This window comes from Oncorhynchus mykiss, chromosome 7, assembly GCF_013265735.2.
Source record: "Oncorhynchus mykiss isolate Arlee chromosome 7, USDA_OmykA_1.1, whole genome shotgun sequence".
Taxonomy (NCBI): Eukaryota; Metazoa; Chordata; class Actinopteri; order Salmoniformes; family Salmonidae; genus Oncorhynchus; species Oncorhynchus mykiss.
The window spans coordinates 51,275,170-51,302,283 of record NC_048571.1 but is presented as its reverse complement, the minus strand read 5'-3'; the positions used below and the strand labels follow the sequence as shown (position 1 = coordinate 51,302,283).

The 27,114-nt window shown below is 41.4% G+C and overlaps 1 protein-coding gene across 12 annotated transcripts in view; it reads right to left on the bottom strand.

Annotated features, from left to right (window-relative positions):
• The window catches only part of LOC110528964 (calcium-dependent secretion activator 1), a 166,227-nt gene that overhangs the window by 116,066 nt on the left and 23,047 nt on the right, over positions 1-27,114 (bottom strand). For all 12 annotated transcript variants that reach the window (XM_036983470.1, XM_036983471.1, XM_036983472.1 and 9 more), the window contains exons 2-3: positions 3,181-3,294; positions 1,070-1,402 (exon numbers count right to left, since the gene is read on the bottom strand). In XM_036983470.1, the coding sequence (XP_036839365.1) occupies positions 1,070-1,402; positions 3,181-3,294 (447 nt within the window). The remainder of the gene's footprint in view (positions 1-1,069; positions 1,403-3,180; positions 3,295-27,114) is intronic.

Below are 27,114 nucleotides of genomic sequence, written 5' to 3'. Positions count from 1 at the left end.
GTCACTTTACCCCTACCTACAAATTACCTCGAACAAACCTGCACATTGACTCCGTACCTGTACCCCCTGTATAGCCTCGTTATTGTTATATTATCGTGTTACTTCTTATTTTATTTAGTAAATATTTTCTTAACTCTATTTCTTGAACTGCATTGTAGGCTTGTAAGTAAACATTTCACGGTAACGTCTACACCTGTTGTATTTGGCGAATGTGACAAATACAAATTGATTTGATTAACAGGAGCAATTAGGGTTAAGTGCATTGCTCAATGACACATCTACAAATTTGTCACCTAGTAGGCTTTGGGATTCAAACCAGCAACCTTTTGGTTAATGGCCCAACGCTCTTAACTGCAAGGCTACCTGGCCAGCGTCCTGTGTGTGTGGCAACTGAATGGTTAATCCTGGACAGACAAAAGCCTGGATGATGACTTAAGACATCCTGAAGGGCTCACTACACCTTCTTCCATTGAGTATGACTGACATGTGGACCCCCTCTTTAAAGGCCACCATCGTCCTATTATTCTGGCTGCCTACTTCTCAGCCCACCCTCTCCATTCAACAATGATCAATAGCTATCCATTCCATTCTCTATGATATAATATGATTGCCGTTAGCACAGTACCTTGGTAGTCACACTCATCTATTGTTCTGCCTCCATAGTGCCCTTCACACCACCCACACTCTCTCTCCATCTCACAATGGTCATATTTTTTTTGCAGTATTCATTCTGGTCCTCTTTCCTGCTTGGTTTAAAGGGTTTTCAATCCCACACTAAACACTGTGCTTTTCTGTGACAGGTGCCTATTCATCTAATAAACCTGGAAGGTGGATGGATTTTCATGTAAGGCTGATTTCACAGCACACTTTTACCATTTCAACCCATTGGAATTTAATGGGAAGCAAGCTTCAAATCAAAGCCTCAAAAAGGTGTTAAAAGTTGACACTGCACCTCAAGTCACCTCTCAGACATAGAGAAAGGAGTGAAACGGAGAAATCTCCATTAGTGAAAGTGTTAGTGTTAAGACAAATGTCGGGTAAAGGACATGAGATGAAGCTCTTATCTCACCTGACAGGCGTTGTAGAGGAGCTGGTGCTCAAACTTCTTGATGCCCAGGATGGACTGGAACATCTCGTAGAGCTGGTCCTTACTGAGGATGAGCTCTGAGGCTGCACTGGCTGTCATCCGCTGCTGGTGCTTCCTGGGGTCATCCTCTCCGCGGTAGATTGTGTCAAACTTGGCCATCCAGGAGCTGAGCACTGTCTCCTTACTTAGGCCGTCGATCTCCGGCAGGCTACGGACACGCTTCTCAATGTGCTTCTTGAAAACCTCCCGCGAGTCACTGGCCGAGCAGCCTCCGCTCTGGACCATCCGGGACACACGGTCACTCTTCAGGAATATCTGTGGTCACGGTTAAGAGCATAGAGGGGGGATTAAGCACGTGGTTCAAGTATTAAAAAGGCAGAAAGAACATACAGGAAGAACATACAGTTTGGTTGAGAGGTTGGGATGAATTGTATTTGAACTCAATTTCTGAATTGGAAATTGCCCATTATTTTCTGTGAGACATCCTCCCCTGCATCTGCGTAAAGAAGCCCTGGTGGCAGCCTGACACGTCTTTGCTTCTGGAGGGAAGTGAAACGTCTAAAGTACTGCTTCTCTCTTTGAGGATTTGCTGCAGCTCGGTCTTTCTGTCTACATGATGAAGGTGCAGAGGAAAATAAATGATAGTAGCTTCAATTCAATCTGGCATTGTTGTGTTTATATGTTCAATCCCAAACTGCACATTTATTTTCCCACAATTCTCACGAAGCAATTTTTCCATGCCAAAGGGTATGGGTTAGGGAAAGAGAAATGTGTCTGGCTGACTCAGATGTTGGCCCTCTCTCTACCATGCAGCATCCTTATGGTTCACGGTGACAGTCTCCCTGTTCCCAATCAGTGCCTAACGCAGGGTGAAGACTGAGGGCCATCGCCTCTGAGGCTGGATGGACCTACAGATACACAGACATGTATCATCCTCGGGCACTTGCAACTTTTCTGAAACAGCAGCAGTGCTCTCAGTGGGCCAAACAGAAGGGAACAATGCACAAATGGGAGTGTTGAAAATAGAAGTGCTGATATAGAAAATAAAATTGAAATGTTGGCTATAATTTTTTGTCTTAATTTAGCTTAATCCTAAATTCTGCCAAGGAAGAGTACCCCAGGTCTCCTCCAGGCTCTAAGGCAGGTGGGGATGTGGGGAGTGTGTAAGCATCCAGAACACAGTCAGTAAGAGCATTGGGCTTTAATTGAATTGGAAAACCAGCTTTAGCTGGGTGTTGAGTAATGAAGCATTTCAATTCACTAATTTAGGCTTATTGAAGTGTTGTATTAATTAATTCTGCAGGCAGAGTAAATCTCATTCACTTTTGTCTCATTTTCTGTAACGGTTTGGAAGCTTTGAGACAGTGTTTCAAACCTCGTTCTTCTGTGATTTCAGAGTTGTCAAGGCAGACATATTGAACGGGATGGATAGTCATACTCTCTTGTATTTATTTTTTTGGTACTTTTCACACCTTTTTCTCCCCAATTTCATGTTATCCAATTGGAAGTTACAGTTATGGCCCATCGCTGCAACTCCTGTACAGACTCGGGAGAGGCATGCGACCCCTGAAACACGACCCTGCCAAGCCGCACTGCTTCTTGACACACTGCTCGCTTAACCCGGAACCTGGGACAAGGACATCCCGGCCGGCCAAACCCTCTACCACTCGGGAGGCCCCGGATAGGCATACTCAAAGCTACTTTTCTGGAGCACAAGATGTCCATGGATTCAGCTTAGCACCTCACATTGCCTCTGTCTGAACTATTAATATTTTAGAGGCCTATTTTGGGAAGTTCAATTCATTTGAATCTGTCAGATGCAGGAGGAAAACATTAATAAGACTGCCTGAGGGAAGCAGCTGTCTGTGTGTTCCACATCATTTACCAGACCAAAGGTCTCCTCAAACATCCAGACGATTTGGTTCGTCTGCAGAGGACTATTTAAAACCCCCACCCACACACACACACACACACACACACACACACACACACACACACACACACACACACACACACACACACACACACACACACACACACACACACACACACACACACACACACACACACACAGAGAGAGAGTAGGGCCTCACATCATAGTAGCTCTGGACTGCATTGATGAAGGCCTCGTCTGCCACTATCTGGGTGTCACCACTGAGGAAAGCCTGGAAACGCTCCTTCACTGTCTGTAACTGCTGCTTACTGATCTGAGAGAGGAGACAGACAGACAGACAGACAGACAGACAGACAGACAGACAGACAGACAGACAGACAGACAGACAGACAGACAGACAGACAGAAGTCAGTCAATATAGAGGGAAACAACAGAGTAATAGGAATCATGGTAACATTAAGTTAGCTCACAGGTTTCATATTACTTCACTTCAAACATTTATTGTCAGTCCCCTCATAAAATGAATAAGTTTATATCAATGTTGAATATACAGTAAAAAAATATATATATATTTCTTCACTTAACACAACTCCTCTTTTTGGATCCTCTTTGCATGCATAGATCTTTCTTCTTCAGTGCTAAATTAAAACTGCCCTGCGCAGCCCCAGTCCCAGCACTCATAGCTCAGTCCTCCCATTACCAATTACAAATTTCCTGGTTCTATCTCATGCCGTTTTTAACATCCGGGTTGTTCCACCAATTCGGTGCTTTTTAAGATGTGTAACTTTGTAAGAAAAAAAACTTCAGATTTGACCAAATGGTTACATTCTGTCGTAAAGGGCACATAGGCAACTTAATAAAACACATATTTTCCATCACAAGAAGGTAAATAAATAAAAATCATACTATAGTAAATGCCTGTTAAGTGCCAAATAAAGTAGCAGGGTTGACGATTGCATCTTAAATCAAACAAAAATCCCCTAGTGACAGTGGAAATGGAAGCACATTTCTAGTCTGTCTAGATGTAGGTAACAGGGTTGGACGTGTTATGCTCGACCCGCTTAGGTTTCTACCACAAAACACCAGAACATGGCCAAAAAGAGTAGAACCAGCTCACCTGCTTTAACACTATGATTTGACTATTAGATGTTTATTTTCAAAAATGTTTATAAAGGAATAGTTTCACCACGTTAAAACGAGATTTCAGTTCACTTGACATTGTTGAACTTAATTAAAATAAGGGACAGGAATCACTAATAACATAAATAAGTGGTGGGAAAAGTACCCAATTGTCATACTTGGGTAAAACTAAAGATACACTAATAGAAAATGACTCAAGTAAAAGTGAAAGTCACCCAGTAAAATACTGCTTGAGTAAGAGTCTAAAATTATTATTTTTTAAATATACTTATGTATCGAAAGTAATTTGTAATTGCTAAAATATATTTAAGTATCAAAAGTAAAAGTATAAATAATTTCCTTATATTAAGCAAACCAGATGTGGCCATTTTTATTTACGGATAGCCAGGAGGACACGCAGACATCATTTACAAAACGAAGCGTGTCTTTAGTGAGTCCGTCAGATCAGAGGCAGTAGGGAAGACCAGGGATGTTCACTTGATAAGTGCATGAATTTGACCATTTTCCTGTCCTGCTAAGCATTCAAAATGTAAATAGTACTTTTGGGTGTCAGGGAAAATGTATGGCGTAAAAAGTACATCATTTTCTTTAGGAATGTAGTGAAGTAAAGTAGTGTTGTAAAAAATATAAATAGTCAAGTAAGGTACAGATACCCACCAAAAATACTTAAGTAGAACTTTAAGTATTTTTTGTTATATACTTTACACCACTGCATCAAATAAATAATAATCTTCAGAAATGTCTTTGTCAAAGCAACAAAATAACTAGGTCTTTACAATCATCGTGAAAACTTGGGAGAAATTTGGGGGTTAAAATCATCCTGTGTCATAGGATTTCAAATGCAGAATCTTGCCACATTAGCAAGTGTTTAAAAAATAGGATTTATTGAATTCTCCATGTGGTCTATATTGAAGGGCACTTAATTGAACAGGCTTTTAAAATGCAATATTGCTGCACAATTTCTACTTGAAATATCAAAAGGGATGCAAAGGTTACTCATTTCATGGAACGACCCATCCACATCTTTATTTGTAAACTTCACAGTGCTTTTAAGACAAAAGAAATGCCACATTAATTCTGGATTACAGCCCTCACCAACATTTTAAAAACTGGGGTCTCTTAACTGACAGTAACAATGAGGAGTTTTTTTGCATAAAAATGTTTTAGTGGTGCAATCGCTGTATGGAAAAAACCTATTATCACACGGCAACAGGACTGATATATGTGCTATAAATAAATGATTGTGCATTAAAGATGTTCAAACATAGATAGGAAATGAGTTTGGACTGATGTTGCCACAGTAATACTGCGCAAGTTACTTGTGCAAATGTGGACAGTTTATTAGTTACACCACCCCGTTCATCAAATCAAATTTATTTATATAGCCCTTCGTACATCAGCTGATATCTCAAAGTGCTGTACAGCAACCCAGCCTAAAACCCCAAACAGCAAGCAATGCAGGTGTAGAAGCACGGTGGCTAGGAATACTACCTAGAAAGGCCAAAATCTAGGAAGAAACCTAGAGAGGAACCAGGCTATGTGGGGTGGCCAGTCCTCTTCTGGCTGTGCCGGAGGAGATTATAACAGAACATGGCCAAGATGTTGAAATGTTCATAAATGACCAGCATGGTCGAATAATAATAAGGCAGAACAGTTGAAACTGGAGCAGCAGCACGGCCAGGTGGACTGGGGACAGCAAGGAGTCATCATGTCAGGTAGTCCTGGGGCATGTTCCTAGGGCTCAGGTCCTCCGAGAGAGAGAAAGAAAGAGAGAAAGAGAGAATTAGAGAGAGCACACTTAAATTCACACAGGACACCGAATAGGACAGGAGAAGTACTCCAGATACAACAAACTGACCCCAGCCCCCCGACACATAAACTACTGCAGCATAAATACTGGAGGCTGAGACAGGAGGGGTCAGGAGACACTGTGGCCCCATCCGAGGACACCCCCGGACAGGGACAAACAGGAAGGATATAACCCAACCCACTTTGCCAAAGCACAGCCCCCACACCACTAGAGGGATATCTTCAACCACCAACTTACCATCGATAGACAAGGCTGAGTATAGCCCACAAAGATCTCAACCACGGCACAACCCAAGGGGGGGGGGGGGGGGGGGGGGGCGCCAACCCAGACAGGATGACCACATCAGTGAATCAACCCACTCAGGTGACGCACCCCTTCCAGGGACGGTATGAGAGAGCCCCAGTAAGCCAGTGACTCAGCCCCTGTAATAGGGTTAGAGGCAGAGAATCCGAGTGGAAAGAGGGGAACCGGCCAGGCAGAGACAGCAAGGGCGGTTCGTTGCTCCAGAGCCTTTCCGTTCACCTTCCCACTCCTGGGCCAGACTACACTCAATCATATGACCCACTGAAGAGATGAGTATTCAGTAAAGACTTAAAGGTTGAGACCAAGTTTGCGTCTCTGACATGGGTAGGCAGACCGTTCCATAAAAATGGAGCTCTATAGGAGAAAGCCCTGCCTCCAGCTGTTTGCTTAGAAATTCTAGGGACAATTAGGAGGCCTGCGTCTTGTGACCGTAGCGTACGTGTAGGTATGTACAGCAGGACCAAATCAGAGAGATAGGTAGGAGCAAGCCCATGTAATACTTTGTAGGTTAGCAGTAAAACCTTGAAATCAGCCCTTGCTTTGACAGGAAGCCAGTATAGGGAGGCTAGCACTGGAGTAATATGATAACATTTGTTGGTTCTAGTCAGGATTCTAGCAGCCGTATTTAGCACTAACTGAAGTTTATTTAGTGCTTTATCCGGGTAGCCGGAAAGTAGAGCATTGCAGTAGTCTAACCTAGAGGTGACAAAAGCATGGATACATTTTTCTGCGTCATTTTTGGACAGAAAGTTTCTGATTTTTGCAATGTTACGTAGATGGAAAAAAGCTGTCCTTGAAATGGTTTTGATATGTTCTTCAAAAGAGAGATCAGGGTCCAGAGTAACGCATCATGAAAATTGTTCATTCCTACAGACAAACAGTGAGTCATGTGAACGTGGCTTGCTATATAAAGCAGGCAGACAGGCATACAGGCATACAGTTAGTGTTAGATTGAACATTAGAATGGGCAAAACGAGTGACCTAAGCGACTATGAGCGTGGCATGATCGTTGGTGCCAGGCACGCCAGTTCCAATATCTCAGAAACGGCTGGCCTCATGAGCTTATCACACACGATGTCTAGGGTTTACCGAGAAGGGTGCGACAAACAAAAAACATCCAGTCAGCAGCAGTCCTTTGGGCAAAAACCGCTCATTGATGAGAGGTCCACGGACCGTTCATGGCAAGAATCTTGCAAGCTAACAGACAGGCCACAAATAAGCAAATAACAGTGCAGTACAACAGGGAGTGCATAACGCCATTGGGGAACGCACAACTCGTCGGTCGGTGTCACGGATGGGCTATTGCAGCAGACGACCACATCGGGTTCCACTCCTATTAGCTAAAAACAAGAAGAAGTGGCTCCAGTGAGAAAGCGATCACCAACACTAAACAACTGAGGAGTAGAAAAACATCACCTGGTCTGATGAATCCCGGTTCCTGTTGCGTCATGCTGATGGTAGTCAGGATTTGGCGTAAGCAGCATGAGTCCATGGCCCCATCCTGCCTGTTGTCAACGGTACAGGCCGGTGGCGGTGGTGTAATGGTGTGGGGAGCATTTTCCTGGCACACGTTAGGTCCTTTGATACCAATTGAGCAACGTTTCCAGACCCAAAATAATTCAGGCTGTTCTGGAGTCAAAAGGGGGGTCCGAACAGGTAATAGATGGGTGTACCTAATAAACTGGCCAGTCTCTCTCCATCCCAAGCTAAACACACAGGCTGGTAGAAGCAGAGATAGACAAGAGAGCAGGTCTAACTGGGAGGATAGAGAAAGTGATGCAGCATAGACGAGGTGACACGAGGCAGTACAGCCATAATGAAACTTTTAGGTCCTATCTAGGAATGTGATGTTGATTGAGGATAATCACCCAAACAACGTCTATCATTTATCAAAGTCTTTACCACACAGTCGCAACATGTTTAGAGGAAGAGAGGCGAGGGCAGCCAACCGTTCTGTCACCATTTTGGCAAGGAACAAGATACTGTAACTCATTCAAATGTATTATCAATGCTCCCTTCATGTGGTCTCTCTCCTTTGTCCTCTACACAAGACAAACAAACAGGCAATAAGTAGAGCAGATTGGCCCCGCCCCGATCAGAAGTAATGAGGGAGCAGTGTGTCTCGGTTTCTCTTCTGTCCATGACACGAATGTCTAAAGCCACGCCCACCAACCCACCCCTGGACCTCCTCCCCCATCTGTCCCCTCCCACAGCTGTCCCAAGTTACTTTTACCGTGGTCACCATTTCACAGGCAACTCCAGGAAGCCATGTAGTGATTACCCTTGATGGGGTCAAGGTTCAGAGTTCAACATGACCTTTCCACTACTACAGTGCCTTGCGAAAGTATCCGGCCCCCTTGAACTTTGCGACCTTTTGCCACATTTCAGGCTTCAAACATAAAGATATAAAACTGTATTTTTTTGTGAAGAATCAACAACAAGTGGGACACAATCATGAAGTGGAACGACATTTATTGGATATTTCAAACTTTTTTAACAAATCAAAAACTGAAGAATTGGGCGTGCAAAATTATTCAGCCCCCTTAAGTTAATACTTTGTAGCGCCACCTTTTGCTGCGATTACAGCTGTAAGTCGCTTGGGGTATGTCTCTATCAGTTTTGCACATCGAGAGACTGACATTTTTTCCCATTCCTCCTTGCAAAACAGCTCGAGCTCAGTGAGGTTGGATGGAGAGCATTTGTGAACAGCAGTTTTCAGTTCTTTCCACAGATTCTCGATTGGATTCAGGTCTGGACTTTGACTTGGCCATTCTAACACCTGGATATGTTTATTTTTGAACCATTCCATTGTAGATTTTGCTTTATGTTTTGGATCATTGTCTTGTTGGAAGACAAATCTCCGTCCCAGTCTCAGGTCTTTTGCAGACTCCATCAGGTTTTCTTCCAGAATGGTCCTGTATTTGGCTCCATCCATCTTCCCATCAATTTTACCCATCTTCCCTGTCCCTGCTGAAGAAAAGCAGGCCCAAACCATGATGCTGCCACCACCATGTTTGACAGTGGGGATGGTGTGTTCAGCTGTGTTGCTTTTACGCCAAACATAACGTTTTGCATTGTTGCCAAAAAGTTACATTTTGGTTTCATCTGACCAGAGCACCTTCTTCCACATGTTTGGTGTGTCTCCCAGGTGTCTTGTGGCAAACTTTAAACCACACTTTTTATGGATATCTTTAAGAAATGGCTTTCTTCTTGCCACTCTTCCATAAAGGCCAGATTTGTGCAATATACGACTGATTGTTGTCCTATGGACAGAGTCTCCCACCTCAGCTGTAGATCTCTGCAGTTCATCCAGAGTGATCATAGGCCTCTTGGCTGCATCTCTGATCAGTCTTCTCCTTGTATGAGCTGAAAGTTTAGAGGGACGGCCAGGTCTTGGTAGATTTGCAGTGGTCTGATACTCCTTCCATTTCAATATTATCGCTTGCACAGTGCTCCTTGGGATGTTTAAAGCTTGGGAAATCTTTTTGTATCCAAATCCGGCTTTAAACTTCTTCACAACAGTATCTCGGACCTGCCTGGTGTGTTCCTTGTTCTTCATGATGCTCTCTGCGCTTTTAACGGACCTCTGAGACTATCACAGTGCAGGTGCATTTATACGGAGACTTGATTACACACAGGTGGATTGTATTTATCATCATTAGTCATTTAGGTCAACATTGGATCATTCAGAGATCCTCACTGAACTTCTGGAGAGAGTTTGCTGCACTGAAAGTAAAGGGGCTGAATAATTTTGCACGCCCAATTTTTCAGTTTTTGATTTGTTAAAAAAGTTTGAAATATCCAATAAATGTCGTTCCACTTCATGATTTTGTCCCACTTGTTGTTGATTCTTCACAAAAAAATACAGTTTTATATCTTTATGTTTGAAGCCTGAAATGTGGCAAAAGGTCGCAAAGTTCAAGGGGGCCGAATACTTTCGCAAGGCACTGTAGCCTCTCTGCCGAGGGCTATACTAAAACCCTGAAATGAGGGTGATGATTAAAAGTACTCTGTACAGTAGCCATCCTCATTTATCCACCATCCACCATGTAGAGAATCTCAACAGTTTTCTGAGATCTAGTGAGCTCTACTCACACACTCCAAATAAAACCTATTATCAATATGAGTTCAGATTTAGATAAGCTACCAAAGAAAGGGTTAAAGTTAGCTCATATAAATATATGTAGCCTCAGAAACAAAGTTAATGAGATGAGTAATTTGCTAATCTTAGATAATATTAATATATTAGCAATTTCTGAGACTTACTTAGACAGCACCGTTGAGACAGGAATGTCTGCAGGGGAGGTGTTACTGAATATATTCAGAGGGATATTCCTGTAAAGGTCAGAGAGGATCTCATGACAAATTAAGTGGATGTCGTCTACCATAGTGCCATTCACTTTATCACAGGTAACAGTTTTAATACTCACCACTGTATCCTCTATTAAAAGGTTGGCTGGTACTCAATAAAGTCCTGTAGATCCCTTCATTACCCTTTTATGTTTACAAAGCTCTACTACACAAGCTACCAACTTACATAATTTTTTTGCTGAAGTATTAAAGAATGTGCTACCAAACCCGCTCACAGGGTTGGTTAACTCAAGGTCCCTCTGGTCTTGACCAATTTAGGTAAATCCTCCTTTTGTCACACCCTGATCTGTCTTTGTGCTTGTCTCCACCCCCTCCAGATGTCACCCGTCTTCTTAATTTTCCCCAGTGTATTTATACCTGTGTTCTCTGTTTGTCTGTTGCCAGTTTGTTTTGTTTTGTCAAGCCTACCAGTGTTTTTCTCCGCGCTCCTTTCTGTCTCTAGTTTCTGTTTTCTAGCTTTTCCGTTTTTTGACCATTCTGCCTTGCTTGATGCTGAGCCTGTCTGTCATTCTGTACCTTGTCACACCACCCTGGATTTCTGACCTATGAGTACCTTTCGGACTCTGCTCTGGACTACTGACCTCTGCATGACCTTGACATGTTGCTTGCCTGCCCCCGTTTTTGTAATACACTTGTGTTACTTCGAAACTGTCTGGGTCTTCTCCTGAGCCTTGACACCTTTAGTTGTATTGCCCCCCATTGCTGGATTAACCTGCAGAATTCCTTGCGTCTTGATTCTCTGGTGCCACTAGGGCCATTCAGGACTCTGGTGTTAAATTCATTAATTGAGGATTGTAGTTATTTTGATTAATTGTAAATGGTTTAATTGTTGAAATTGTAATATTGTAAACCTAGTAGTTTATTTGTGTCTTTATTCTTCTTATTTTATTTGGAATGTTAATTTTCTTTGACTGTGATAATGTGGGCACTCAGGGCACCATTGCGAATGAGACCCTGGGTCTCTATTGGGCTTCCCTGAATAAAAGTTTTAAAAATAAGTGCTGTGGTTGCAGGTTCACCTGCCTCATCGGAAGCCTCTTCTTTTAGGGTAATGCTATAGACCACCAAGTGCAAACTGTCAGTATCTGGAGTATATGTGTCTGATGTTAGATACTAATAGAGAAACATTTTCTTGGTGACCTGAACATTGACTGGTTATCATCTAGTTCTCCTCTCAATAGAAAGCTTCTTACTGTGATTAATGCCTGTAGCATGACCCAGGTTATAACTCAACTAGCTACAGTGTATAACAATAGTGTTGGATCTGTGACATCCACTTGTATTGATCATATCTTCACTAATAGACATTTTATGGTTCAAAGAAATTATGCAAAAAAAGTGTCAAACAAGTCAGGCTGCTCAGCTGATTGGTTGACTTACTGTCAATTGAGACATTTTGTGACTAAACTTAATTTTAAAAAACAAATGATATTATCAAAACAAGATAATTTACATAAAAACTATGGAAAAATACTTGAACACCTTAAAATATATTATGGGCAAAAAAAAACAATGAATCTCCATCATTCATTGAAGTTGATGGGTCATTTATAACAAAATCTTTTGATATAGCCAATAAGTTCAATGAAATTACAACATTGAACAGTGAACAATCATCTTTGTGTATTGAAGATCTAAAGCTCTAATCATGAAAGAGAAGGATTGCTGTTTTAAATTTGGTCAAGTTTGTGTGGAAGAGGTGGAAAAAATGGTTATCCATCAATAAAGATAAGCCACCAGGTAAAGACAACCTTGATGGGAAACTATTGTGAATGGCAGCAGACTATATTGCCACCCCTATTTGCATTGTATTTAACCAAAGCCTAAAGGAGTCTGTGTGTCCACAGGCGTGGAAGGAAGCTAAAGTAATTCCACTACCTAAAATTAGTAAAGCACCCTTTGTTGGCTCTAACAGCTGCTGCCTGTTCTTAGTAAACTGATGGAGCAAATTGTGTTTGAACCAATACAAATCAAATCAAACTTTGACACCTGCGCCGAATACAATGCTATTTTTCAAAGAACAAGTTAACTACGGACTTTCAGCATGCATATAAGAAAGGCCACTACATTTGTACTGCACTGACTCAGATGTCTGATGATTAATAAATGGATAACAAGATGATAGTTGGAGCTGTATTGTTCGATTTCAGTGTAGCATTTGATGATACTGATCATAATTTGTATGGCTTTATATCACCTACCATCACATGGTTGGAGAGTTACTTATCCAATAGAACCCAGAGAGTGTTCTTCAATGGAAGCTTCTCTAACATCAGATATGTACAGTGTGGTATCCCTCAGGGTAGTTGCCTTGGACTGTTACTCTTCTCTATATCTACAAATTATTTGTCACTTGTCTTAAAATAAGATAATATGAATATGTATGCTGATGATTTCACACTCTACACATCAGCACCTACAACCAGTGAGCTCACTGAAACTCTTAGCAAGGAGTTACAGTCAGTGTCAGAAGGGTTAATTAACAATAAACTGGTCTTAAATACATCTAAAAACAAAAGTATTGTAATTGGTTCAGAGCATTATCTTAGGCCTAAGCCTCAACTGGAGTTGTACATGTCATGTATTTGTACATTTATGTGGACCCCAGGAAGAGTAATCCTAATAAACTAAACGAAACACCCATCATCAGCTGTGGATCCTCACCCTTCCCAACCCCATTCACCTCTCTGCCAAGTACTGATAAATAGCCCATATTTGGATGAGAAAGATGTCTCAGCAGACCAGCTGGGCCACAGGGTTTAATGAAGACTGAACGCCAGCCAACCTCTCACCTCCAGATGCCTGTCGCAATCAGACCCATATAGTTCATCAGACAGTGGAGCAGACACGGAGTAGACAGCATGTCTGGGGTGAACTACAGTATCACATACTCTCCTGGCACAATATACAGTCACAGAAGGTGTGACCTGAGCAGCACAACAGAGAACTTCACAATAACTCATCAACCCATCCATCCATCCTGGAACACTCTCGCTTCCTCTCACACCTCTAACCTGTCCTCATCCCTCTACTCTCTCCTCCACTTACACTCTGGTGTGAGTGAACGGAGGATGATCAGTAGCCATTTGTTTTATAGACCCACGGTGAGGCCACAGTAAAGACCAGATATTGGTAGTACGGCCTCAGTTGATCCTGTAGGCAGCTGTATACTGTCCTTTCGCTTCATTCTCTCTACCTATATGCACCTGACTGTGGGTTAAATTATCTGTAGCACCAGTAATCCCTAAAAAATGCTTAATCCACTCTAGCTCTGCTCTCAACACACAAAGGAGAGCTGGAGGCTAAGCTGTATACCAGAAAATAGCAACACACACACTGACAATAAAATAAGCACATTCTACATCTATACCCTGATAAAACACAGCCCCCCATGCCGATGTGTGAAACATGGTGAGAGGCAGTAAACAATATGTCCACCGTATTATTACTTCCATATTACACTGGTTTAAGAAAAAGGCAGACACACATACAAATGTAACAGGACTGCTGCTACGCAAATAATCTATAGTCCAGCTGCTAAATTCTAGGAATCATCCACTCCATTAAGAGGAATCAGGGGAAATATGTCCTGCCAGGGCTTGGGGTTGGGGTAGGAGGGGCAGATGTGCATTCGGGTTTTGGAGTTGATGTGAAATAGTTGTCCAAACACACTTTAATCAATTCAGATCCTTGACTCCTGACTCCAAACCCCACAGATATCAGAGGACTGAATTTGGCAGAATCTGAGGGCAAGTATTTTTCTCCATATCACCTTCCCCTATGTAGTGCTTTCAGATCCAGGTTTACTATGGTAATTGTGGGTGTATTTGGAACATAGGTAATTGTGACCCTCCTGGTTCAAGTGTACACTACAAAGATAACATGTCATTGTTTTCTCTTAAGAGAAATCTCATTCACTCACAACAAGAGTGGGTGAGAATAGGCGCTATAATGGTCTGTCTGTCTACAGTTTCCATACTGCACGGTCCGTCTAAAGAGTGAATTCCCGCAGGAATCGCATGTGCTTAATGAAGCATTAAATTGTATTGGTTGACATTTGAATCCATCAACCTTGGGCCTACATGTTTTTTTTTTTAAGTCAGTGACCTCTAATTAAATTAACTGCGAGGTCAGTACAAGAAATCAGGCACATGCCTTTGTGTAAATATTTGTAATATTTTTAAGATTGGCACTTTGTACAAAAATAGATGGGTGTGTCTGTGTAATATGCACTTCCTCCTAAGACAGTGAGGGAAAACCCTTGGGGTTCACTATAGATGCCTATCAGACTGAGAGGCCGGCCAGCCATGGCAGCAGTCCAGAAACTACACACACCAACACACTAATACCAGGGAATTACTAAGGAAAAGGTCAGTGTTCTGACTGGAGTTTGGCACACTGCGTCAGTTTATACACATGCCTCTTCTGCCAGCCTTTTATTCATGAACAGACACAGAGCAAACAGGCACACTCCAAACATTAGATGACCAGGAAGAGAACACTCCATATTCCAAACCCTTGGGTACAGTATATATGTGCATGAGATCATGTTGCTATTTGACATTTGACGCTGTGTTCTCACCTTTAGATGACAGTTTTTTCCAACTGCTTACATACGTTTTTCAAAACTGTCTCCTTTTTTTCAAAACTCTACACACAATTCACAAAACTGCACACACAAAATGCAAAATGCCTCACATCTCCTTCAAAATGTAACACTGCATTCAAAATGCCATAAACACATGTCAGAATGAAGCATTTGCATCAAATGGCAAACACTGCTTTCATAATAGTACATTTTTGGATATACCATGTAGACACTGTTGTTCTAAATCTAAAGCTCTTTGGTCTTTCATAGGCTTATATCTACATTTCAATACAATGTTCTACAGTGAAAGTAATCTGCTGAGAGGGGTAACAAGTACACTGTAAACACCAATGCAATGTAGAAACAGTCACCAGTGGGGCAGTCACCAGTGCTAAGCTACGCTTCATCTCTTCTCCGGCCTGAGTCTGGCCACGATACTTCGTCCACATCACAAGATAGGTTTTCTCTTGCCAAACATCAAGGGAAGAATCTCCTAGCATGGCGTATCCAACCTTGGACAGAGGCAACCTCTATGTCCCCACATAGACCATATTTATAATTGCAGTCTCTTGTACATCTGTAAACAAGCGTCCTCATCCTCCATGATGTCTTTGCCTTTCCACTCTGTACAGAATTCAAACACAGTATGTGTTCAGCATAGGAACTGTAAACAATGTACAAAAAAATGTAGAGCAGCATGATAACCAACCTTATTCATTCAATGCAGTGCAGTAAATGGATGGCTTAGAGATACAAATGTTTATGCAATACTATGACGTCATACGTATTTTACAGTACATTACTGTAATGCTAAAATAGTCATTAGATAGTTGCATACCTGTTCTCATTTCTGAAGGTTTGAATTATGGACGCCACTGTAAATCGACTCAAATTGGGCTGGACTCTCAGTCCAGCTTCTCTCATGGTCAAACCGTGGTTGATCACATGATCAACAAATTTTGCCCTAATCTCATTAGAGATGCCTCTCCTTCCTTCTCTTCTTTGCCCTCGTCCTCTTCCTCTCCCTCCTACTCCTCTTGCTCTCTGTCCATTGTTGGCATCCATTGTTCAAAACAGGTAATCTGACCTTTGACCTATTTATAGGCCTATACTACAGTAAAGCAGTGATTGGTTAGTGATCCGTTAAGCTATTAGTGTTTGCACATGTGTGGAGTGTGTGTGTGACCTGGTGAATAAGTGTAGCATTTTGATTGGTTGTGTTTGGAAAAGGAAAGCAAGTCACTTCCTGTTAGATTTTTGTATTTTAGGTTGAGAATTGTGTGTAGTATTTTGAAAACAGTGTTTTATGCAATTGACAACTGAGTCAAAGGCTGAGAAATAGCTTATGGTTTTTCACATTTGGTGTGTAGTTTTGCACTTTGAGTGAGAGGTTTCAAAAATTGTGTGACATGAAAAGATTTTGTGTGTAAGCAGTTGGAAAAAACTGTAATAGCAAAGTCATAATTCCCCAAATATTTTATATAATACAATAAAGAAATGTAGTCATCTCCCTTCCCAAAGTGTATAAGCAACTCAGAGAGTTTAGACTGTGTTCCACTTACAAATAAACACCAGTGGTTCAACAAGGTAACATAGTCTCTTCTCATTAACTAAAGTCCTCTCCCATGTTTTACTGTCCACTACAATCCATTCATGAAGCAGCACCATTGGCCCTAAGCCCCCAAGCCAGCTAACATCAGGCTGAGGGTTTATGTAATGCACCACTTTAATGGCATGAATCTAATCATCTCTGGCACAGGATGGAATATTCCCTTGAATGATTGTTTTACTGAGCCAGCTGGTCACAACCAGCACTGACTCCTGAAAAGGCTCTTTACAGGTTCACAGTGCAAATATGACATTATGTGTGTGTATAGTACTCTCATCAATGTAATGTAGGATGTATTATGGATGTTTTGTACAGACATTAACTGTATATTGTACATACTTAAATGCGGATTAAGTCATGTTTTTTCAGTGTGTGTGTGTGTGTGTTTGTTTGTGTTCATAAGAGTTTAAGCATGGTCTGTATGTCTGTGCCTGGCACGTGCCTTGTATCGCTTAAGTGAGCATGTCCTGTGTATGTATTATTGTTCATCTAACGTTACAGTACATTTCCTCCCATCATTAGCACCCCGAGCGTGGCCAGAAGACAATGCTCACAGACCCAGAAGCCCACTGGGCCTGCATGTGCGTGGGTTGTGACTGACGGACCCCCACTGAAACAGAGTCCCCATTAGTTGTGTGTGCGTATGTGTGTGTGTGCGCATGCATATGAGCATATTGTGTGTGTGTGTGTGTGTGTGTGTGTATATATGTGTGTGTGTGTGTGTGTGTGTGTGTCTGAGGTACAATCCTCTTTTCATGTCTCCGGGAGCCGGGCTGTGTTTACTCCCACACAGAGGGCTCTGTATGGGGGTGGACACATGACAAAGAGTCCTGGTCCTCTAGGAAACTGGACCAATGCTGATAATTCCCTAGGCTGTCATTTAAGAAGTTAGTCTCTATTTCTCTCCCTATCACAGCTTTTCAGAGTTATTTTACCCTGGGCCCGGTTTCCCAAAAGTCTCTTAAGGTTAAGTAAATCGTTAGAATAAGATTCTATGGTTCTAAGATTAATTTAGCCTTAAGATGCCTTTTGGGAAACAGGGCCCTGGTCTCTCTGATGATCATTGCCACATCTTAATGTCTCTGTTGCCTACAGAACTACATTTGGTACCCAAACAGGCTCCAGCTTACAATATTTTAAATGCATGCATTTTCACATTACCTCACAAACAAGAATATACACTACAGGGTGCAATTCCTTATAATACAGCTGAAGTCGGAAGTTTACATAAGCTTAGGTTGGAGTCATTAAAACTCGTTTTTCAACCACTCCACAAATTGATTGTAAACAAACTATAGTTTTGGCAAGTCGGTTAGAACATCTACTTTGTTCATGACACAAGTAATTTGTCCAACAATTGTTAACAGACAGATTATTTCACTTATAATTCACGGTATCACAAATCCGGTGGGTCAGAAGTTTACATACACTAAGTTGACTGTGCCTTTAAACAGCTTGGAAAATTCCAGAAAATGAGGTCATGGCTTTAGAAGCTTCTGGTAGGCTAATTGACATAATTTGAGTCAATTGGAGGTGTACCTGTGGATGTATTTCAAGGCCTACCTTCAAACTCAGTGCCTCTTTGCTTGACATTATGGGAAAATCAAAAGAAATCAGCCAAGACCTTAGAAAAAAAATCTGGTTCATCCTTGGGAGCAATTTCCAACGCCTGAAGGTACCACGTTCATCTGTACAAACAATAGTACGCAAGTATAAACACCATGGGACCAAGCAGCCGTCATACCGCTCAGGAAGGAGACGCGTTCTGTCTCCTAGAGATGGACGTAAAAGTGGAAATCAATCCCAGAACAACAGCAAAGGACCTTGTGAAGATGCTGGAGAAAACAAAAGTATATATATCCACAGTAAAAAGTCCTATATCAACATAATCTGAAAGGCCCCTCAGTAGGGAAGAAGAAACTGTTCCAAAACCGCCATTAAAAAGCCAGACTACGGTTTGCAACTGCACATGGAGACAAAGATCGTACTTGTTGGAGAAATGTCCTCTGGTCTGATGAAACAAAAATATAACTATTTGGCCATAATGACCATCGTTATGTTTTGGAGGAAAAAGGGGGAAGGCTGCAAGCCGAAGAACACCATTACAACCGTGAAGCACGGGGGTGGCAGCATCTGGTTGTGGGGGTTCTTTGCTGCAGGAGGGACTGTAGCACATCACACAATAGATGGCTTCATGAGGAAATAAGAATTTGTTCTTAACTGACTTGCCTAGTTAAATAAAGGTAAAATAAATAAATACATGTGGCTGTATTGAAGCCACATCTCAAGACATCAGTCGGGAAGTTAAAGCTTGGTTGCAAATGGGTCTTCCAAATGGGCAATGACCCCAAGCATACTTCCAAAGTTGTGGAAAAATGGCTTAAGGACAACAACGTCAATGTATTGGAGTGGCCATCACAAAGCCCTGACCTCAATCCTATAGAACATAGGAAGATTGTGAAAGAGGAAGAGAGCCAGTGGCATGTATTCATGGACGCCAAGGGAAACCAGACTTCCCCAAAAACTTGACCAAGAAAAAAATACATAAATTCTATCAAATTATTTGTCTTTCGTCTCTGTGTTTCATAATTTTCCTTCAATTCGTAAGAGGTTGAATGTATCTCATCGGAGAAAGCATCTCTGCGAATAAAACAGCATCCCTCTGTCTCTGTATGTGTAGGCCTTCTATCTGATGCTGTCTGATCATAAAGAGTATGACATTGTTGCAGCCTTGAAGGCAAGGGAAGCCAGCGAGCATTTGGCCTCCCTTGATAAAAAAATATAAAAAATAATAGCCAATCAGTGTTGAGCTTAACTGAGTGAGCTTAACTGTGAATGGTCCTGGTGCACCAAAAAAAAGTGCCTAGGGAAGCAAGTTTGGATTTGGCTTCACTCCAATCACATCACATTGAGAGCATACGTCATTGACAAAAACAACTTGAATTGCTGCATCTCGATGTGTTGTTGTCCTCCAGTGGCTGGCTAACTAGCTAGCTAAAATTAGAAAATGTGGAAGGCTAATGTTAACTAGCTAACATTGCCCATGAACGGAAGTTAGGCTAGTGAGCAAGCACTTAATCCAGGTAGCCTAGGACAACAAAAAATAAAAGTGTGTACTGTATGACAGTACATGCAATATTACATTACATGCAATATGCTTTGTGGTCTTCACCAGACAGAGGTTGCTCTACGGTTTTGTGATGAAACAAAGGTGTGGTTGAATATATTCTGCCTCTGTGATATCTTATTGTCTCTGCCTTAGGCCTATATATCACTGTGTCAAGGCATATGAACTAACAGATTATAGAGCAAACAAAGCAATTATCACAAAACTTTGGTTGTAACATGTGATTTTACCCACACACCACTACTGGAGAGAGGAGAAAGCAGTGGACATGTCAACTTAGGGTCTGGTGTTAGTGGAGGCCATCTCTATGCCTGCCATCTGTGAGCTACAAAAACATTACTCAGTCATGAGTGTTCACGCTGCAACATACTTCACCTATCATATATGACGCTGTTTTTGCAGCCACTATGGCTACCCACTGGGAAAACTGGGACATGGAAAGGAGGGAGATGATGGATGATGGATGATGTAGCCCAGGGCTGCCCAACCCTCGTCCTGTGGGTTTTCGGTCCAACCCTAATTTAGAGTATCTGATTCAGCTAGTTAAGGTCTTGTTGAGCAGCTAATTAGTAGAATCAGGTGTGTTAAATTAGGGTTGGACTGAAAACCCACAGGACGGTAGATCTCCAAGAAGAGGGTTGGGCAGCCCTGATGTAGCCTCTATGTTTTTATTTATTTATTTTATTTCACCTTTATTTAACCAGGTAGGCTAGTTGAGAACAAGTTCTAATTTGCAACTGCGACCTGGCCAGATAAAGCCAAGCTTTTTTTTTCAAGCTCTCTCTCTCTCTCTCTCTCTCTCTCTCTCTCTCTCTCTCTCTCTCTCTCTCTCTCTCTCTCTCTCTCTCTCTCTCTCTCTCTCTCTCTCTCTCTCTCTCTCTCTCTCTCTCTCTCTCTCTCTCTCTCTCTCTCTCTCTCTCTCTCTCTCTCTCTCTCTCTCTCTCTCTCTCTCTCTCTCTCTCTCTCTCTCTCTCTCTCTCTCTCTCTCTCTCTCTCTCTCTCTCTCTCTCTCTCTCTCTCTCTCTCTCTCTCTCTCTCTGGGCAACGTTAATTAGTGTTTTTCGGCAGTTGGTGAGGTCTGAAATAGCTCTGAATCATTCAAAGGGGGTCGGCCATTGCAAATCAAGGAACATATCTCCCTAATCACCATCAGGGAAAAAGCCATCACCATTCCAGCTTCCAATGGAGTGTATTTAATGTGTGACTACTGAGCATATTGGTCAGGAAAACAGTCTCAGAGAAGAGAGAGGGCACCAGGAGGGCAACCATATCTCTCTCTCTTTCGTCGTCCACACATCACTCTCTCTCCTCTCCTCTTACATAGAGGGCAGGGCAAAAAGACAGGCTCTCCCAGGCAGTTGCATAATGTCCGTAAGACATCAAATGGATGTGTAATCCCAGATTACTGACAGCCATCAAAGGAGCGCAAGTGCTCATCTGTGCACGTGCACACCCACCCACACACACACAGGCCTGCACATAAAAGCGGAGGTACGTGAATGCTCAGCAGCAACATCATGTGGCTTTATTAAGGGACATGCACTAACACAAGCACAAAAGAAGGGAAGAAACAAACACAGACATGTCTAATCCCCTATTCTCTCTCCTATTTTCTCTTACTCTTGCCTTTTTGAAAGGAAGCTGCCATTTTAAAATGAATATTTGCCCCAAATAAAATAAATAATTCATAAAAATAGTTTTCTATTGTAGAGGTTATAAGTTCGGAGCTTTCAGTCATGTGGCAGTGCCGCTCCTCTAGAGTAATCCCACTGGATACACCGCATAATATCAACCTGGATAATTGGGTAATATTTGGTTGAGACGTTGATCAACGATCACCAACTCCTAAATACCGCCAAAAGTTAGTTGAGTTTCCAATGTGCTATCACTATGCTTTCAACCATTGAAAACCACAGCAAAGTTCAAATGGGAATACAATGTCAGATATATTTTATTTATACAACCGTTTCATGTGTTATCACTGTGCTTCATCTAATAGCGGAAGCAAATGACCTGGATTGCAGTTGAGATAATATTTAAAGTACATGGTGCAAGTGATCAATGCTGTTTGAGATGCCGTGCATATTATTACAGCAATAGTGAAGATCTCCACAGACCTGCAACAATCTATGCATGCTATCTTGAACATGCTTTATATGATTAAATAAAAAGGAATGTACAGGCCTAGTTACAGTAACCTCAAAATATGGCCATGGATGTGTTACTCATTTTAAGGTTGAATGTTACAATAGCTTGTAAGATAGCCTTAACTTTAGGTAATTTACTATATTGCAAAAGTTGACAACGCAACCAAATATCAACGTTTAAAGGAGATGCATCTTCAGCTTGGATAGTTCCATCTGAGCCACTGGCATTAATCCCATTCTCTACTTTTATTTTTGTTTACGTTGGAGACGTCAATCCAACATACTGTTTCATTTGTAAACCTGTCAACAAGTTAATAGGCTATTTATTGTATTTCAAAAGTGATATTGAATTGTGTTTGGTTGTCAACTCAACCAAATATCAAAATTGTAAAGGCTGTCATTGCAAATAAGAATTTGTTCTTGCCTAGTTAAATAAAGAATACATTAAAAAAAAAAAAAAAAAACATTTGAAGGAGATTTATCTTCTGTCTTAACAGTTCCATCTGTGCCATTTACTTCGTCTGGCTTTTGTTAAAGTTTGATGACAAATTCATTATTTATCTCTGTCTACTACTGTACAGGACAGCAACAGCCAGCACTAACTACAGTCGCTAAGAGTAGACAAACTTCCAGAATTTGTAGGAAAACTATTTTTATTTGATTATGTTCTCTTTGCACGACGTCTTCTGCATTCTTTAGGACTCAGGCGATTCCAGTCTATTGGATCATACATTGATCAGACTTATAGTGGATCCACATCTCCATCTAAACCAACATTTTATCTCAACCAAAGTTAAAGAATAGGACTAAATCAATTTACACTTTAAATACACTTTAAATAACAATACTTTAAACAAAAAAATAACACTTTAAACAACCAAGATTTTTGGTTGAGATGGAGATGTGAATCCAACATATAAATAATGCATTTGTAGTCAAACTGGATTTAAAGCCAGACTAAGTCAGACTAAGCCAGACTAAGTGGCACAACTATCCAAGCATAGGATACATCTCTTTCAAATGTTGATATTGGGTTGTGTTGATCAACCAAACACAATTCAACATCATTAAATACCATTCAATTTGAAATTATCCAGAGCTTGAAACCCTAGACCTATTGAACTGGGAATCAGTGAATCTATTCAGTTTTTAAGTGGAGATCTCTCAACAATCATTCCCACGATAGCACATTGGTAATAGTCACCAACAAATATCATACTGTGGCTAAGTAGAGCTTGGTTAAAACCCTGGATGGGAGACGAAAGGGAAGATGTAGATAGATAAACTCTCCAGTAAGAGGTGCTGCCCAGCCTATAGTTTTTTTTCTGATAGTGGAGATAATGTTGAAGGTCTGACGTTGTTTTAAAGATACAAATTAGACATATTTTATACAATGTTTGTCTATGTTGAAATTTGGTCAACATGGTGACATGGTGCTGTGGTTGAAATTTAACCCACCTGACAAAGTTTACATTGTTGACTTTTTTCAAATCCTATGTATTTTCCACATAGATTCCATGTCACAATAAGTTGATTACATTGAAACAACGTTGAAATTACATTGAAACAATGGTGATTCAACCAGTTCGTGCCCAGTCGGATGGTTCCACCCCCCAAAAAAAATCAGAGCAGACTTGGTTGCGGCTGTCACGTTCTGACCATAGTTCTTGTGTGTTTTCCTTGTTTTAGTGTTGGTCAGGACGTGAGCTGGGTGGGCATTCTATGTTGTGTGTCTAGTTTGTCTGTTTCTGTGTTTGGGCCTGATATGGTTCTCAATCAGAGGCAGGTGTTAGTCATTGTCTCTGATTGGGAACCATATTTAGGTAGCCTGTTTTTGTGTTGGGATTTTGTGGGTGATTATTTCCGTGTCTGTGTTTGTTTCACCACACAGGACTGTTTTCGGTTTTCACATTTATTGTTTTGTATATTTGTAGTGTTTTCTCGGTATTCGTCTTTATTAAAGATGTTTAACCCTAACCACGCTGCGTTTTGGTCCGCCTCTCCTTCCCAGGAAGAAAGCCGTTACAGCGGCGAGAAACATTAGATTGGTTTATTGTAGCTTAGCCCTCTAGAGGGGGCACTTGTAAAAAACATTATTGTTCTTCCCTTTTTTTTTTAAATCTATTTTTTGCCCCTTTTTCGTGGTATCCAGTTGTTAGTTACAGTCTTGTCTCATCACTGCAACTCCAGTACGGACTCAGGAGAGGCAAGGGTCGAGAGCCATGCGTCCCTCGAAACACATCCCAAACAAGCAGCACTGCTTCTTGACACAATGCCCACTTAACCAGGAAGCCAGCCGCACCAATGTGTCGGAGGAAACACTGTGCACCTGGCAACCGTGTCAGAGTGCACTGCACCCGGCCAGTCACAGGAGTCATTAGTGTGCGATGGGACAAGGACATCCCTGCAGGTCAAACCCTCCCCTAACTCGGACGACGCTGGGCCAATTGTGCGCCGCCCCATGGGTCTCCCGGTCATAGCCGGCTGCGACAGAGCCTGGACTCGAATCCAGAATCTCTAGTGGCACGGCTAGCACTGCGATGCTGTGTCTTAGACCCCTGCACCACTCAGGAGGATGCTCTTCCCTTTCTTGAAGTGATCACTGATCTAATGAGATAAGAAAATCAAGGATTCCACATCTTAGTTTTAGCCAATCCAGTCTGATTAATGATTACTTTGAGGTAGAGACTGGGAGGCAGGAAGGATAAATCATGAAAGTAGTATTGGAACGGTGCTCCAGCACCCACAGCGGCACTCTCATCACAGGAATCCATCTATGGTTCATTACCAGTGTGCCACTGGCTCACTCCCAGGTCCAACCCAGCTCTACCTTTGCCATGTGTAACTACTATCGACAGGTTCTGTGAATGGAGGCTTTTACCTCTCAGCTAAAATGTGGATAATGTCCCAAAAATGAGATTGCCCACATAAAACAGCTCTGGCCACTTCCACAATTGTAATCCACTTATAAAGCGAGACATTGAAGTGTGGAAACATAAGAAACTCCTTCACAGATAGATTAAGCACCACCTACAGAAAACATACCCTTTTAAAATGGTATTCAAGAATACCAACAACATAGAGAATGGAATAGTATGGCACATACATTAATAGTAGTTCAATAGTGTTTAAGAATACTAAAACACAGCTTGATGTCTGGTACCGCTGAGCTTGTGGCGGGGGGTTAGGCTGATAGCATGTTCATTTAGTCTTTGTACTAATTGACATGCTCATTCTGTGGGTGTCTCAGGCAGCACACCATTACAGCTGTAATTGATCAGGCTTTGTGGTTGTGTTCACAGTGACTCAATGCACTGATTCGTCTTATTAATATATGTTTGTGTACAGTACCAGTCAAAAGTTTGGATAAACCTCCAGGTGACTACCTCGTGAAGCTGGTTGAGAGAATGTCAAAAGTGTGCAAAGCTGTCATCAAGGCAAAGGGTGGCTACCTTGAAGAATCTCAAACATAAAATATATTTTGATTTGTTGAAAACTATTTGGGTTACTACATGATTCCATATGTGTTATTTCATAGTTTTGATGTCTTCACTATTAATCTACAATGTAAAAAATACTGTATGTGTCAGAGACAGGATGTGTGAGCATGTGTAGTATGTGTGGGTGTACTGCACATGTGTGTTGTGTTCCTGTGTGTGTGTGTGTGTGTGTGTGTGTGTGTGTGTGTGTGTGTGTGTGTGTGTGTGTGTGTGTGTGTGTGTGTGTGTGTGTGTGTGTGTGTCCATGCGTTAAGTGTGAGTGTGTGTACAGACCCTGGCGAGGATACAATACTCACGGACTGGCTGCACAGCAGAAAACTTGACATGGCAACATTAGGTGCATACACCTTGTTCTCATGAATAGGGAACTATTGACCAGTTTCACAACAAAAACTTTAAGCAAGGAGAGCATGAGCAAGCTGACACTACCATCACACACAAAACCTTACGCTGGATTTCCATATCACACAATCGCTCTATTCACAAACAAATAGTAAACTGTGTGTTTACTCACTAAAACATGCAAGATCTGCCTTTGATTACATAATTTACAAAGTTTTCTGTTCCATTATTGGTTGTTGCATTGTTAAATGCATCGCGCATAAAAAAAAGTGATTCCCAGGCTAAATCTACACTATAGTTGTGTCACGTTCTGACCTTTATTTCCTTTGTTTTGTCTTTATTTAGTATGGTCAGGGCGTGAGTTGGGGTGGGCAGTCTGTTTGTTTTTCTATGTTTGGTTTCTGTTTCGGCCTAGTATTGTTCTCAATCAGAGGCAGGTGTCGTTAGTTGTCTCTGTTTGAGAATCATACTTAGGTAGCCTGGGTTTCACTGTTGGTTTGTGGGTGTTTGTTTCCGTGTCAGTGTTTGTCACCACACGGTACTGTTTCAGTTTCGTTTCTTCACGTTTCTTTTGTTATTTTTGTATTCAGTGTTCAATGCTTTCTTTGATTAAAGTTATGGACACTTAACACGCTGCATCTTGGTCCGATCCTTAGGAGATCTACCGTTACAAGTTGTTTACCAAGAAGACAGTGGCCGAAAGAATGTTGACTTAAATCTGCTTGAAAATCTATGGCAAGAACTGAAAATGCTTTTCCAGTAACATTTAACAACCAATTTGACAGAGCTTGAAGATTTTTGAAAATAATAATGGGCAAATGTTGCACAATCCAATTGTGGAAAAATCTTAGACAAAGGTGCTTCGACAAAGTATTGACTCAGTGGTGTGAATACCTATGTAAAAAATATTTCTGTATTGCATTTTCAATACATTTGCAAACATTTTTTAAAACATGTTTTCACTTTGTCATTATTGGGTATTGTGTGCAGATGGGTGAAAAAATACATATATTTAATCCATTCAGAATTCAGGCTGTAACCCAACAAAATGTGGAAAAGTCAAGGGGTAGGAATACTTTCTGAAGACAATGTACACGATTAAATTAGTCTGTTTTCAACAAATCAACTGTTTTAGACTATTGTATTTTAACCAAGAAAGAGAAATAAACAAACAAAATTGTTTTTTAACAAAGGCT